The sequence below is a fragment of the Erinaceus europaeus genome, chromosome X (assembly GCF_950295315.1).
Source record: "Erinaceus europaeus chromosome X, mEriEur2.1, whole genome shotgun sequence".
Classification (NCBI taxonomy): domain Eukaryota; kingdom Metazoa; phylum Chordata; class Mammalia; order Eulipotyphla; family Erinaceidae; genus Erinaceus; species Erinaceus europaeus.
The window spans coordinates 82,721,851-82,735,341 of NC_080185.1; the positions used below are offsets into that span (position 1 = coordinate 82,721,851).

At 39.3% G+C, this 13,491-nt stretch overlaps 1 protein-coding gene across 2 annotated transcripts in view; it reads left to right on the forward strand.

Annotated features, from left to right (window-relative positions):
* The window catches only part of ZC4H2 (zinc finger C4H2-type containing), a 90,318-nt gene extending 77,040 nt beyond the window's left edge, over positions 1-13,278 (forward strand). Inside the window, exons 2-5 of one of the 2 annotated variants that reach the window (XM_007536418.3) lie at positions 7,265-7,436; positions 9,193-9,365; positions 10,255-10,417; positions 11,519-13,278. In XM_007536418.3, coding sequence (XP_007536480.2) covers positions 7,265-7,436; positions 9,193-9,365; positions 10,255-10,417; positions 11,519-11,632 — 622 coding nt within the window. In that variant the 3' untranslated portion in view covers positions 11,633-13,278. The remainder of the gene's footprint in view (positions 1-7,264; positions 7,437-9,192; positions 9,366-10,254; positions 10,418-11,518) is intronic. The other variant, XM_060183264.1, reaches the window with a different exon arrangement.
* The last annotated feature ends 213 nt before the right edge of the window (positions 13,279-13,491 follow it).

The following is a 13,491-nucleotide window of genomic DNA, read 5'->3' on the forward strand; positions in this document are numbered from 1 at the left end:
TGCTTTTTTGTTGCTAAGTTTGCTGAGATCTTTGTATATTTTTGTTATTAGTCTCTTGTCTGATGTATGACATGTGAAAATCTCCTATTCTGTGAGGTGTCTCTTTATTTGGGTGATGGTTTCTTTTGTTGTGCAGAAGCTTTCCAATTTGATGTAGTCTGACTGATTTATTTTTCTTTTAGTCTTCCTTGCAATTAAGTTTGTATCATATAAGATATCCTTGAGGTTTGGGTGGGTTTACAATTCTGTTCATTTCTTCTTCTTCTTCTTCTTCTTCTTCTTCTTCTCCTTCTTCTTCTTCTTCTTCTTCTTCTTCTTCTTCTTCTTCTTCTTCTTCTTCTTCTTCTTCTTCTTCTTCTTCTTCTTCTTCTTCTTCTCCTTCTTCTTCTTCTTCTTCTTCTTCTTCTTCTTCTTCTTCTTCTTCTTCTTCTTCTTCTTCTTCTTCGTGATTCTGGCTAATGGTTTGACAGTTTTGTTTAATTTTTCAAAGAACCAACATTTGGCTTCATTGATCTTTTTTATAGTTCTCTTATTTTCAATGTTTATTTCCACTCTAATTTAACAGATTTCAGTCCTTCTGGTTGCTTTTGGGTTTCTTTGTTCCTCTTCTAAGTCTTTAAGACGTAAGATCATTCACTTGAGCTTTTTCTTGTGCTGTGAGTTTCCCTTTAAGTACTGATTTAGCTGTGTCCCAAATATTTTGGTAGCTTGTGTCTTCATTTTCATTTGTTTCTAAGAATATTTTAATTTCTTGCTTGAGTATCTCTTTGACCGAGCAGTTATTAAGCAGTATATTGTTGAGCTTCCAAATTTTGTGACTTTTAGAAATGCTCTGTTTGTTTTTGAGTGTTATCTTTACTCTAGTTTAGTATGAGAAGATGCTTGGGATGAATTCAATGCTCTTGAATTTGTTGATACAGTTTTTGTGGTGTAACATGTGGTCTGTCCTTGAGGATGTGCTCTGTGGATTTGAAAATAAATTGTATTCCAGTTTTTGGGGGGTGAAGAACTCTGGACATGTCCTGGAGGTCTAATATGGCCATCGCTTTGATTACTTCTTTCTTTGTTGATTCTTTGCTTAGTTGATCTGTCTAAGTGTGAGAGTGGAGTATGAAGTATCCTACTATTACTGTATTACCATTGATGTATTTTTGTACCTATTTTAGTAAGTAATGTATTAAGATGTGCCCTCATTGGGTGCATGGATGTTAATAATTGTTAAATCTTCTTGATCGATTGAACCTCTGATCATTATATAATGACCTTGCCTGTCTTTATTCCTTTATTTAATTTAAAGTCTATTGTGTCAAAAATGAGAATGGCAATTCTTGCCCTTTTTTGTGGTCCATTAGCCTGTAGGATAGTTTTCAATCATTTCACTTTAAGTCTGTTTGTCTTGCTGTGTCATGTGGGAATCTTGCAGGCAGCATATGGTTGGGTTGTGTTTTCTGATCCATCCTCCTACTCTATGCCTTTTAATGGGTGCATTTAAGCCATTGACATTTAGTGATATTATGGATTTAAGTTATTGCAGTGGCATTATTCAACAAATTTTTATTTGCTTTGTTATATGGGAAGTATTTTGGTGATGTTATTGTTTACTCGAGGTCTTTTAGAACCTCTTTCAGGGAAAGCTTGTTATTAGTTGCCTCCTTCAGCTGTTGCTTGTCTGAAAAGGTTTTCATTCCTCCATCTATTCTGAATGAAAGTCTAGCTGGATATATTATCCTTGATTGAAATCCTTATTCATTGTGAGCTTTATAGATATCTTGCCATTCTCCTCTGGCTTTTAGAGTTTGAGTGGAGAAGTCTTATGGGTTTCCCCCTGTATGTGGCTTTCTGTTTTCTCTTGAAACCTTTAGGATCCTTTCTTTATCTTTCATTCTAATTATGATGTGTCTTGGTGTCGTCAGGTCTGGGTTGATTCTGTTTGGGACTCTCTGTGCCTCTTGAACTTCAATGTCCTTTCTGTTGTTTGGGTCTGGAAAGTTTCTTTTATCTATTATCTCCTCTAGGATGTTTTCTTCCCTTTCTTCTCTTTCTTCCTCTGGTAGGCTAATTATCCAGATGTTACTTCTTTTGAGATCATCCTATATATCTCTATTATTGTTTTCTGTGTCTTTCAATCTCTTTTTTTTAAATTTTTTATTTATAAAAAGGAAACATTGACAATACCATAGGATAAGAGGGGTACAGCTTTGCACAGTTACCACCATCATACCTCCGTATACCAACCCCTCCACTGATAGCTTCCCTACTCTTTTACCCTCTGGTAGTATGGACCCAAGATCCTTGTGGGATGCAGAAGGTTGAAGCTCTGGCTTCTGTAATTGCTTCCTCGCTGAACATGGGCATTGACAGGTTGACTCACACTCCCAGCCTGTCTCTTTCTTTCCCTAGTGGGGAAGGGCTCTGGGAAAGCAGAGCTACAAGACACATTGGTGGGGTTGTCTGTCCAGGGAAGTCTGGTCATGTTCTGCTAGCATGTGGAACCTAGTGGCTGAAAAGAGAGTTACTATACAAAGCCAAACAAATTGTTAAACAATCATGGACCTAAAGGCTGGGATAGTGCCGATGAAGTGTTGGGGGGGGGGTCCTCCATTTTGTAGATAGCTAGTAGGCATATTTTAGTTAAATTTCAAAGGGCCTGTAGCTATACTAGTGTTTTTTTTTTTTAATTTTTGCCTAAACCTGAAATCTGATATGCAGGTGAATCCAAATTATTGTCTGGGGAGATGATGTCAAGGCTGGGAAAAGGACCAGAAAGCTATTACAGTTTTCTCACTCACTCCAAAGCTAACCTTAGCAAAGCAAGGACTGCAAAAGCTGAATAAGGGCAAGAGACTGGCATACTTTAACGATGACTCTTTAGTCACTATCAGGCCATTCCACCAACTGGGACCCTAATCGGGGAATCCTGAAACTCCCAAACAGACATGATGTGCCTAGACCTCAAATAAATTGCTTGTTACTGGTCATCTATCAGGAAAAACAAAATAGACCCCTTTGCGGGCCCCCATAGGACCTTACCCTCAACCTGGATCAACAACAGTAGAGAATGTTCCATCCTCTGAAGGGAGGATGGACAACATACTCCGTGCTACACCTGAGGAAGATGGGTAGATACTGGGCCAGCTTGGAATGTTCCTACTCATGACCACAGTATATGAGCTCAGATCTACAGGGATGCAGAGATCACATAGGCTCCTAAGCTGAATATGGGCCCCAGACCAAATCAAATCATTGAGGTTTACAGTCAACAGTGTCTATACCTCTTCCCCATATATATTTTTTAATTTTATTTTTTATTTTGAGAGATATGGAAAGAGTGAAAGGGAGAGAGAGAGAGAGAGAGAAAGAGAGAGAGAGAGAAACACCAGAGCACTGCTCAGCTCTGGCTTATGGTGGTGCAGGGGATGGAGCCTGGGACTTCAGAGCCTCAGGCATGAGAGTCTCTTTGCATAACCATTAGGCTATCTACCCCCACCCCTTCCCCATATTAGGGAGCTACTCTCTTCCCTGATCAGTCTCTTTTTAATGCTTCTTTTACCTCCTTCTTAGTTTTCTCTAACTCATCCTATCTTTGTCTAATTCTATTTTCTGCTACTGTTAATCTGCTTTCCCTTCTTTTAGCTTCCTTCTTCAGTTCAGCTAACTTTTTCGCTTGTTCTGCTAGTTACCTTTTTAGCTCAACTATTTCAGCTTTCAGTTCTCTGATTACCTCGAGGTAGCTAGTATTTCCCTCGAGAGTCTCATTTATTGTTTTCCTACTTCTGATACCCTTTTTCTCAATGGCTGTCCTCATTTCTGTGTTTAATAGATCAATTATTTTGGGGGTATTTTCTTTACTTATAGTTCCTTCTGGCTTACTGGTAATTTTTTTTCTGGGCTTCTGTCCTGATTAAATGTCCTGATTAAATTTGGTTGTTTTCAGTTTGACCATATTTTTTATTGGTGTGTTTTGTATTTTTGTTCCTTGTTTATTTACATTCAGTTGCTGTGTGGAGTGAGGAAAAGCCCCACTAAACTAAGGGCATCTTACAACTGAGGTCACCAACCTCGGCAAATACAACAATAACATCAAAAGCAACGATTGATGTAGTTCAACCAAGGCCTGTTAGCTACAGAAACTCTCCCCACTAAAAACAAAACAAACCTAAGACAAAAAACAGCAACAAAGCAACAATAGTGGGAAAAATATATAAAGCAAGAGCAGAAAATTACAAAAATTCACTATCAAGTATCAATTTAAGAGATAATAAGAAGGGATTGAAAGTTAAAGTAAAACCTTTGTACATCAGACTTCTTACACAGTATAGATCACAAATAAGCACAAGTGAATACAGCAAATAGGAGGAAAACCCAAAGTTTTTCAAATCAGAGAGAAGGAAAGAAAAAGAAAGAGGAAGGGACAGAACAAAACAAACAAAAAAAATCATACAAAAAATAAAAAGCCGGGGGCCTGCTGGTAGTGCAGCTGGCTAAGCGCACATAGTGCAAAGCACAAGGACCGGCATAAGGATCCTAGATAAACCCCTGGCTCCCCACCTGCAGGGGGGTCGCTTCACAAATGTTGAAGCAGGTCTGCAGGTGTCTGTCTTTCTCTCCCCCTCTCTGTCTTCCCCTCCTCTCTCGATTTCTCTGTCCTACCCAACAACAATGATAGCAATAACAACAATAACAACAACAACAAAAACAAGGCCAACAAAAAGGAAAAAAATGGCCTCCAGGAGCAGTGGATTCATAGTGCAGGCACCGAACCCCAGCAATAACTGTTGTAATTTAAATAATACAAGGTTTATTAGGGTGAAACAAGTAAAATGGAAAATAAGCACTTATCATCAAGGGTTAAGAATACACTAGGTTCGTAAAGTCTGAGAATAGTTATCAAAAGTTTAGACCCATAAGATAAACAATTATCAGCTCTGGTAAAGGTTGCTTTTGGCTGTAGAGGAGTCTAAAAGTTTACCGTCTAGCGGAGTCACACATGTTCAGTTCCCAGGAGAAGTAGCCATGGCGCACCACCACTGAGATGCTTCTGACCAGGAGAAGAAGCAGCAGCCAAAGAGCACGACTTCTGGCTGGATGTACTGTTAAGTCTATTCAGCTCACCCACAATGCTTTGTACACCAGCACAGACTGGATCCACCCACAGTCCACCATGTGCCTACACAGATCATTGCATACTCTGTCGCCAAGGCTGATGTCAGCCCTGTGCTGGGACTTCCATCCATGGTCGCTGGTATACTGCATCACCACAAATAACCCTGGAGGCAAAAAGTAATAATAATAAAATAAAAAACCCACTACTATCATAATAGAGAGAACAACCAATCACTAGTAAATTCAACGCACCACCACCAAAGGCTAATTTTGGTCAAAGTAATAAGAAGTGTAAATAAACTAACAGCAATGTCAAAGCAAAGAAACTAGAAAAAAAAAAAAAGAAAAAAAGAAAGGAAAAAAAAACTGAAAGAAGAGGGAAAAAGGACCTAAAGTCCAGTCTGCAGTTTATGCTATTCCATATGTGCTGTCCAGCACCTTCCCCCTTCCTAAATAATTACAAAAAGCAACAAAAAAGGAAAAGCTAGAAGGAGGGGGGGAAAGAGCTAGAGTGGTAGACTCCCACTGCCCCAGGAAAGGCAGATGATTGGTCAAGAAAGTTGGCCAATAAGAGAGAGTTCTAGCCCTCCTGGGGAGAGAAATAAAAAATAAAAATAAAAAACGCCTCCTTCTGATAATTCCCTAGAGTACTAGGAATCTTGAGAATAAGGTACTTTCCTCATGAGGTCCTCTTTGTAACTTGTTCCCTTCCCCTCTGGGATGAGGGGGTCTGAGGGACAGTGTGAAGGAGGAAGTGCAACTCATATGGCTCCGCAGTTCAGGATCTGCTATGTGTGTGTCCTTTGTGTAGCCTGTTCCAGCTTATATGTTATCTACTGCTTTCCCCTTGGCTTTCCTTTGACTTCTACTGTACGCTTTTTCAACCACTGGCCTGTAAATCCTGCCCTCACTCTATATTTTCAGCACTTAAGCCATTGCTTTGCAGTGATAAAGAATATGTCCTTATGCTGCCATCTTGGCTCTGCCCCGAAGTTGACCACTTACAGATAGGTGGGAGCTCTTTGTAGTATAGGATTTTCCTGTGCATTGAGAGACTGTTTAATATCCCCAGCATATGTCTACTAAATGTTAATAATATTATTCATTTGGTAAATCTTACAGATGAAACATGCTTCACGTTTGCAAATACACCAAAATTAAACAAATTTTAACTATTTAAGTCCATCATTTTTTATCTTACAAGAAAAATCTTCCAGATGTTGAGAAATTGCTTCAGTTGGCTTTGCTTGGGAGAGGGAAAGCTTAGAAAGTGAAAGGACACTTCTGTACAGACTCATAAACCAACACAGACTCAATAGGTAAGAAGTGATTAAATTTTATTGAGAATTTCAGGAGTTCAGGATTTTAGATAAGTTAGGCCAGTAGAACAGACTTACAACACAGAGACAACACCAAAAGACAAAGACGAATCCCAGCTGGGAGATCTCAGGCTGGTGTACCAGATTTGGTCCCGTAGTACTGAGATATCGAGGTCTGGAACTCGTCTCCCTTTAAAGGGTCTAAGAGTGGGAGTTTTCTATGGAGGCTACATGACATTTCTATAGCTATCATTAAGGTAAACATTCCAAAAATCATTTGTGGTGCTGGAACTGGCATCAAGAAGTAAGCATTTTTTTACAGAAGCAGAGAAAATGTAGGTTAGTGATAAAAAAAGGAAGTTTCAACATATCTTTGACTATAAAACCTTGCTGTTCTGGTTTTTATGCAAAGGGGGAAATTCCACTACTATCTTATTCTCTACAGGTTACAGTTAATCTCTAAAATCACCTAGCTTTCTATGAGGGATTTCTAACTGAATCAACTTGAGGGACCTATTCCTTTACAAAAGGAAAAAAGAAAAAGAAAAAGAAAAAAAAAAAAAAGAAAGAAAGGGGAAGGAGAAGAAAAGAAAGTGAGTAAAAAGAAAAAAAAACAAGTACTGTACTTGTCAGAGTTACAAGTGTCTGGAGGGGCAGAACTTTAGGGGTAGATATGATGTGGTTCTATATTCCTGTAATTTTATGTAAACTACTATTAAATTGCTCATATTTAAAAAGGAAAGACAGAAAAATACCAGCCTGATTCACGGCCTACTTTTACATTCCATTTCCATTTTATTCCCTCTCTTGCTTGTCTGTTTACTGCATTTGGGGCATTTCAGGAACAAGACCCTACAAATGGAGAAGATCAAAGCTCGACTGAAGGCTGAATTTGAGTCCCTTGAGTCAGAAGAGAGGCACCTGAAAGAATACAAGCAGGAGATGGATCTCCTGCTGCAAGAGAAAATGGCCCATGTGGAAGAACTCCGGCTCATCCATGCTGATATCAATGTGGTATGTGGCTAAATGTCTGAGTCCTTCTTCTGGGCTTCTGTTGCTTCTATTGCTATTGTAGTCTCTCCTTGAAATTTGATTGTGACCAGTTTAGAGGACTAGACATCAAGTACTGGAAGAGATCTAAACCTGTTTTTGACAGTGTTTATGTGTTCCTTCTCTCTGGGTCTCATTTTTTTTTTTCCTCCTCCAGGGTTATTGCTGGGCTCGGTGCCTGCACCATGAATCCATCGCTCCTGGAGGCCATTTTTCCCCCTTTTGTTGCCCTTGTTGTAGCTTCGTTGTGGTTATTATTATTGCCCTTGTTGACGCAATTCGTTGTTAGATAGGACAGAGAGAAATGGAGAGAGGAGGGGAAGACAGAGAAGGGGAGAGAAAGATAGACACCTGCAGACCTGCTTCACCGCCTGTGAAGCGACTCCCCTGCAGGTGGGTAGCCGGGGGCTCGAACCGGGATCCTTACACCGGTCCCTGCGCTTTGCGCCACATGCGCTTAACCCACTGCGCCACCGCCCGACCCCCTCATTTTTTTTTTATCCATGTGTTCTAAAGGGATTCACTCTCTGTTAAGATTTCTCTTAGCTCTGGTGTATTCTCATTCTAGAAATGTGGAAAATAAGAGTTAGCCTTGGAAAAAGCATAGCTGACAACTACTTCTAGGGTTGAAAATCAATGTTTCCAAATCTTCCAATTAAAACAAATAAATAATATTTGCCTGCCTAATAAATTGGTACTACCTTATTATAATCTTTCCATTAGGAATTTTTATGACATAGTGAATGAGTTGCTTGCTACAGTGGTAAGTTAACTACTTTCTACTTGAGTTACTCAAGTAGAATCTGTTTGAACTGCAATATTCCTGATTACTTTGCCAGAAGGGAGGTTAGAGCACTGATCTCTTAGGCCACTTCCAATCTTTAGAGCCTATGAAAATGAAATGTATTTTTTAAATCACATTTGAAAGAACCAAGTTTCTGTTTTGGCACTCATTTTTATAATACCTACTTATTGATATTGTCAAGTCTAGGATCTTTAGGAGCTTTGAAAGAATGATCTATGGATAGTAGGTGCTTGAATTTTCTGTTTTCTGCCGTCTCAAGAGGAAGAATTAGTTAGTTCTGCTGCTAGCTAACTAAAATTACAGAGCCAGCTAAATAAATATTAGCCACATATGGGGCTGATATTCCTAAGTAGTGAATCTCAATGAAATTTGAATATATGTCAGGCTCACTCAGAGGTCCTGTTAAAATGCAAATTGTTTAACTACACTCCAGAGTTTTTAATTTTGTGTTTCGGGGTGGCACCTGAGAATTTACATTCTTATTGACTTTGCAGGTGACTCTGATGCTTCTGAACTGGTGACCGCATTTGGAGAACCACAAATCCATAGTGTTTCTCTATATTTTTTCTGTAACATGTATTTTTCCGAGGAAACACCTCCTCTTAAAGTGTCAGTTTCTAATATATAAAATGATAGTTTTGGGTCTGGGTGCCACGCACCTTGTTGAGTGCACATATTACAATGTGGGGTCAAGCACCCAGTCCCCACCTACAGATAGAAAGCTTCACAGGTAGTGGAGCAGTGCTGCAATTGTCTCTCCATCTCTTTCCCTCTCTATCATCCTTTTACCTCTCAACTTCTGGCTGTCTGTATCCAATAAATAAATGCAGTAATAAAAAAAAATTGGTCTGCTTCTGGAACCATTCACCCTCGCTCCATATCTTGAAGTCTTCCCTACCTTGTTTTCTGTTCCAGATGGAAAATACCATAAAGCAGTCTGAGAATGACCTAAACAAGTTGCTAGAGTCTACCCGGAGGCTACATGATGAATATAAGCCACTAAAGGAACATGTGGATGCCTTGCGTATGACTCTGGGCCTGCAGAGACTCCCTGACCTATGTGAAGAGGAGGAAAAACTATCCTTAGAGTAAGTTACCTGCCCACATCCCTGCAACATGAAACACATACACATACACACAGAAAGAGAGAGAGAGAGTCAGAGGCAGAGAGACAGAGACAGAGAGAGGGAGAGAGGGAGGGATAGAGGGAGGGAGATAAAGAGAGATATGCAAATATATTCACATATAAAGTCTGGTATGAAAGTCAGGGTAGCCAATGCTAAACCCAGGACTGTCAGTGGCTGATTCATTTCATGACCTTATTCAGGTCTCTGTGTAAGGCTTTTATACCAAAAGAGGGGTGATTAGACTACAATTATTAGCTGGTTTCAAAAAATTTTGTGCAGTTTTGATAATACAAGTCTATATCCACAATTCTTAAGGGTTCACTTCCCATGACAAGGTCTTGAATGGATATCCAGAAACCTTCCAAAACACAAAAAGCTGAGATTTTATGATCTCTAAGGTATATCCTAGAACTTCATCTCAAGACACAGAGTATATGAAGTAGGCTTACCTTACACAGAGAGAGCTTATCTCTGTGGCAAATAAAATTATTCCTTAAAGTAGAGCAGTCTATCTGTGAAAGTACTGATCTTATTATCAGAGGTATGTTAGCAGAGTCTGGAGGACACTTAGTAGAAATACTGCAAAGGAACATGGGATGGAGGGTAGGAATACGTTGGGATTTCTTAATCTTATGAGTCTGTCAGTGTCAAGGAGTCAGGAAGACTACCCTTCTCAGACAAATGGGCTTGGTACCCAGGGAAAAGAACCTTGTTTGGGGGGGGGGGGTGCAGGAACTTTCTACAGTGAGCCATATCCCAATCCCCTTGGTTCCATGGTATGGAATCCTTAAGAGGGGCATGGTTTTCCTTGCTTTCAGAATGATTTAGCTAATGTTTCTCATCTCCAAAGTTACTTTGAGAAGCAGAAAGCAGAGTGGCAGACGGAGCCTCAGGAGCCCCCCATCCCTGAGTCTCTGGCCGCTGCCGCTGCTGCCGCCCAACAACTTCAAGTCGCTAGGAAGCAGGACACCCGACAGACAGCCACCTTCAGGCAGCAGCCCCCACCTATGAAGGTGAGTGAGCTGGGTAGGCACTGTGGAAGAAGCAGGGTATCCACGGAAGACTGGGACTGGGACTTTGGCCTTATTTATTTGGGGTTTTCTGAACATAACCTTTGCTTGGATCAGAAAGGAAGGGGTGGTGTGTATGTTGCTTTAGTGGGCCCACAGGTTTTGTTGTCTTGGAATACAGGGAGATTGTCAGGTCTGCTAAAGTATAATTTTCAAAAAGTTAGAAACATGACTCATACAAATATATAGTGAATATGTGTCATTGTGTCATATAGTGAGCAAGGCTCATTTCTTTCTTTTCATTTCTTTCTTTCTTTCTTCCTTTCTTTTTTTTCTTTCTTCCTTTCTTTCTTTCTTTGAGACAGCAAGATTACAAAGCTGGTTCTAAGAGCATTTGAGGAACAAATAATTATATAGTAAGAAATGGAAAGAACTGCAAAATAAGTTTGTAAAATTAAATACAAAACTGGTTGATGTCCTATAAGGCAATGAAACCATAATCTCTATTAGTATATGAACTTCAGAACATAAATGATTTGCATCTGGGCAAGAAACCACCTGCATTTTATCAGCATAAGTCATAGAATCTGGGCTATGATCTATAATAAATTGGCAACCAAAGAACATTCTACTAGAGTAGGGGTCAGGAAATAAAAGCCCACAAGTCAAGTCTGATTTAATGCATTTTAGTGGAGTTTTATTAGCCCACATGCATTCTTATTTATTGTCTATTTATTCTTTCAAAAATAAAATTGAATTGCAATTAAGCCCATGGACCTGAGAAATATAAGTATTTACTATCTTCATCTCTATAGAAAAAAGTTTGATAGCTGGATTAAATAATTAAAATAATTCTTGAGTGGTTCTGTAGACCATGCTCCAGTATAATTCTAAATGGACCTTATTTCTAAGTTTCAGATATTTACCCTCTGTGACTCCACTCCTTTACATAACTTATGTCCCTTATATTCAGTGCTAATCTCTTTACTTGAGTTTTACTGATTACTGCCCTTTCTTTTTGGGAAATTGCTTTCTGGACCACTGGGGGACCACGAAGCCTAGACAAATCTACTCATTAACTTTCTTTGTCCTGTTACCCAACAGGCCTGCTTGTCATGTCATCAGCAAATTCACCGGAACGCACCTATATGCCCTCTGTGCAAAGCCAAGAGTCGGTCGCGGAACCCTAAAAAGCCAAAACGGAAGCAAGATGAATGAAGAGAGGGAGGACACATAAAGCTCTGCTGTTCATAACCCCCTTTTGGCCAAAATTAATGATGCCCTGATGTAAAAGAACCTTTCCCAAGTCTACCATGTCTCCTATTTATGTGATGGAAGCACAAACTTCTCACTTTACTGTTATTTCTTTTCTACTCTAGGGATGACTGGTTTAGGATGAGATGTGATTCAGGTGCTAATGACAGTGTGTCTGATGATCTTTTCTCTCCCACCCACGTTTTCACCCCTGCTATTGTTACAAGAAACTGAGGGAAAGATAGAAATCCCATATATTATTGTTTGTCTTCTCTATTCAGTCCAAGGGCCAACTGGATGGGTGGGGAAGACCCGTATTTCAGGTAAATACTTCATTGTGCCCTCATACTTTTGCCTTAGACTCTGAAGGAACAACAGTCTTGCTGAACTTTCTACAGACTCAGTGCATTTATCCCCCCTCCTCCAGGCTTATCAAGGCCCAGGAGTCACTTAGACAAGCCCTCCTTTCATACTAATTTCTGAAATCCAGCTGTTACTACAAGGTTCACATTTATCACCAGTGTCTCAGATATACTAAAGTTCTCAGATATCAGGTTGTTTGTCTGGGAATCCTTAGATATATAGACACCCCCACCCCATAATCCTAGTTATTGCAAATTAGTAACCGTTTGCCCCCTCTGTTAAATCAAGGAGCCCGGATCTGCATAATTCACTTCCGAAGTTTTTGCGCTGAGCTCAGGTCTCTGCTGTAGGTACTTCTTTTAGTATTATGTTTTGTTCAAAATCTTAACTCTATAACTTACTCAATGATATATCTTAAGAATCAGAAGATTATGTTGACTTTTAGATGAGTACCAATCACATTACACTGGGAGATTGGTAGGATTTTACCTGTATTCACTCCTTTCAGTCTTGGGTCTGTTATGTTCTGTAAGACAGTTTCAGCTCAGATCAGCAGTTCACCTTCCTCTTCTTTTGGACAATGCAGGTAGTTTTTACACTCCATCCTCAAGGTAAAGAACACAGGCTCTCTAAACTTACCCTTCCACCAAAGTCAGCTTTCTAGTCAAGTCACTCTCAGACTTCAGGGACAGATATGTAAAAAGAAGAAGAAGAAGAAGAAGAAGAAGAAAAAAAACCTTTTAAATCCAGGTATCAATCCCTGACTGCAGATAGTGAAATATTTTTCCTTCCTTTCTTAACTGTAGTTTTAAGTTGTCACGGTATTTCTGTGTTAAATATTGAAAAGGTCCCCTACTTTTTGAAAAGAGAGTTATGTCTGTGCAGATACTTTAAAATAAAGATTTGTTCATTGGAGTAAATGAAATTTTTATAAGAGTGACTGAGATGTGAAGCTATTTTATCTTCTGGTAAAAAGGTCTCGCCCTCTCAGACTTGTATGTATAGAAACAGTTGGAAAAAAATTGTCATATTTGCAGACAATGTCCCACATCTTCAAACAAAATTTTAAGTAAGGTGTTCATTTTTACATATGGCAAAGCAGAAGCTCAAAAAGAGTAAAGTAATTGTATGAAGGGACAAAGGTAGAGTCAGACTCGTGTCTATCTACTTCTAAAACCCTTCTATCAAAGTAGAGTTTTCAGGTAACTCTGAGTTCTGCTTAAAGAAGAACAAAAAAAAAAAAAGAAGGATCAAAATTAGAGTGTAGAAAGAAAAGGAAAAATACCAGATGATCTCACTTATAGGTGGAATTTAAGAAACAAAGAAAAGGGGAATAGAGACTGAATGTGTGGCCTATTGTGGCAGACCCACCTACTCTAAATGAGGGAGTCAGAGGGGGATTGAAAAGGGACTTGAGAATTCAACATTCTATGGTGAAGGAAGTCTACAAATTGTTGATG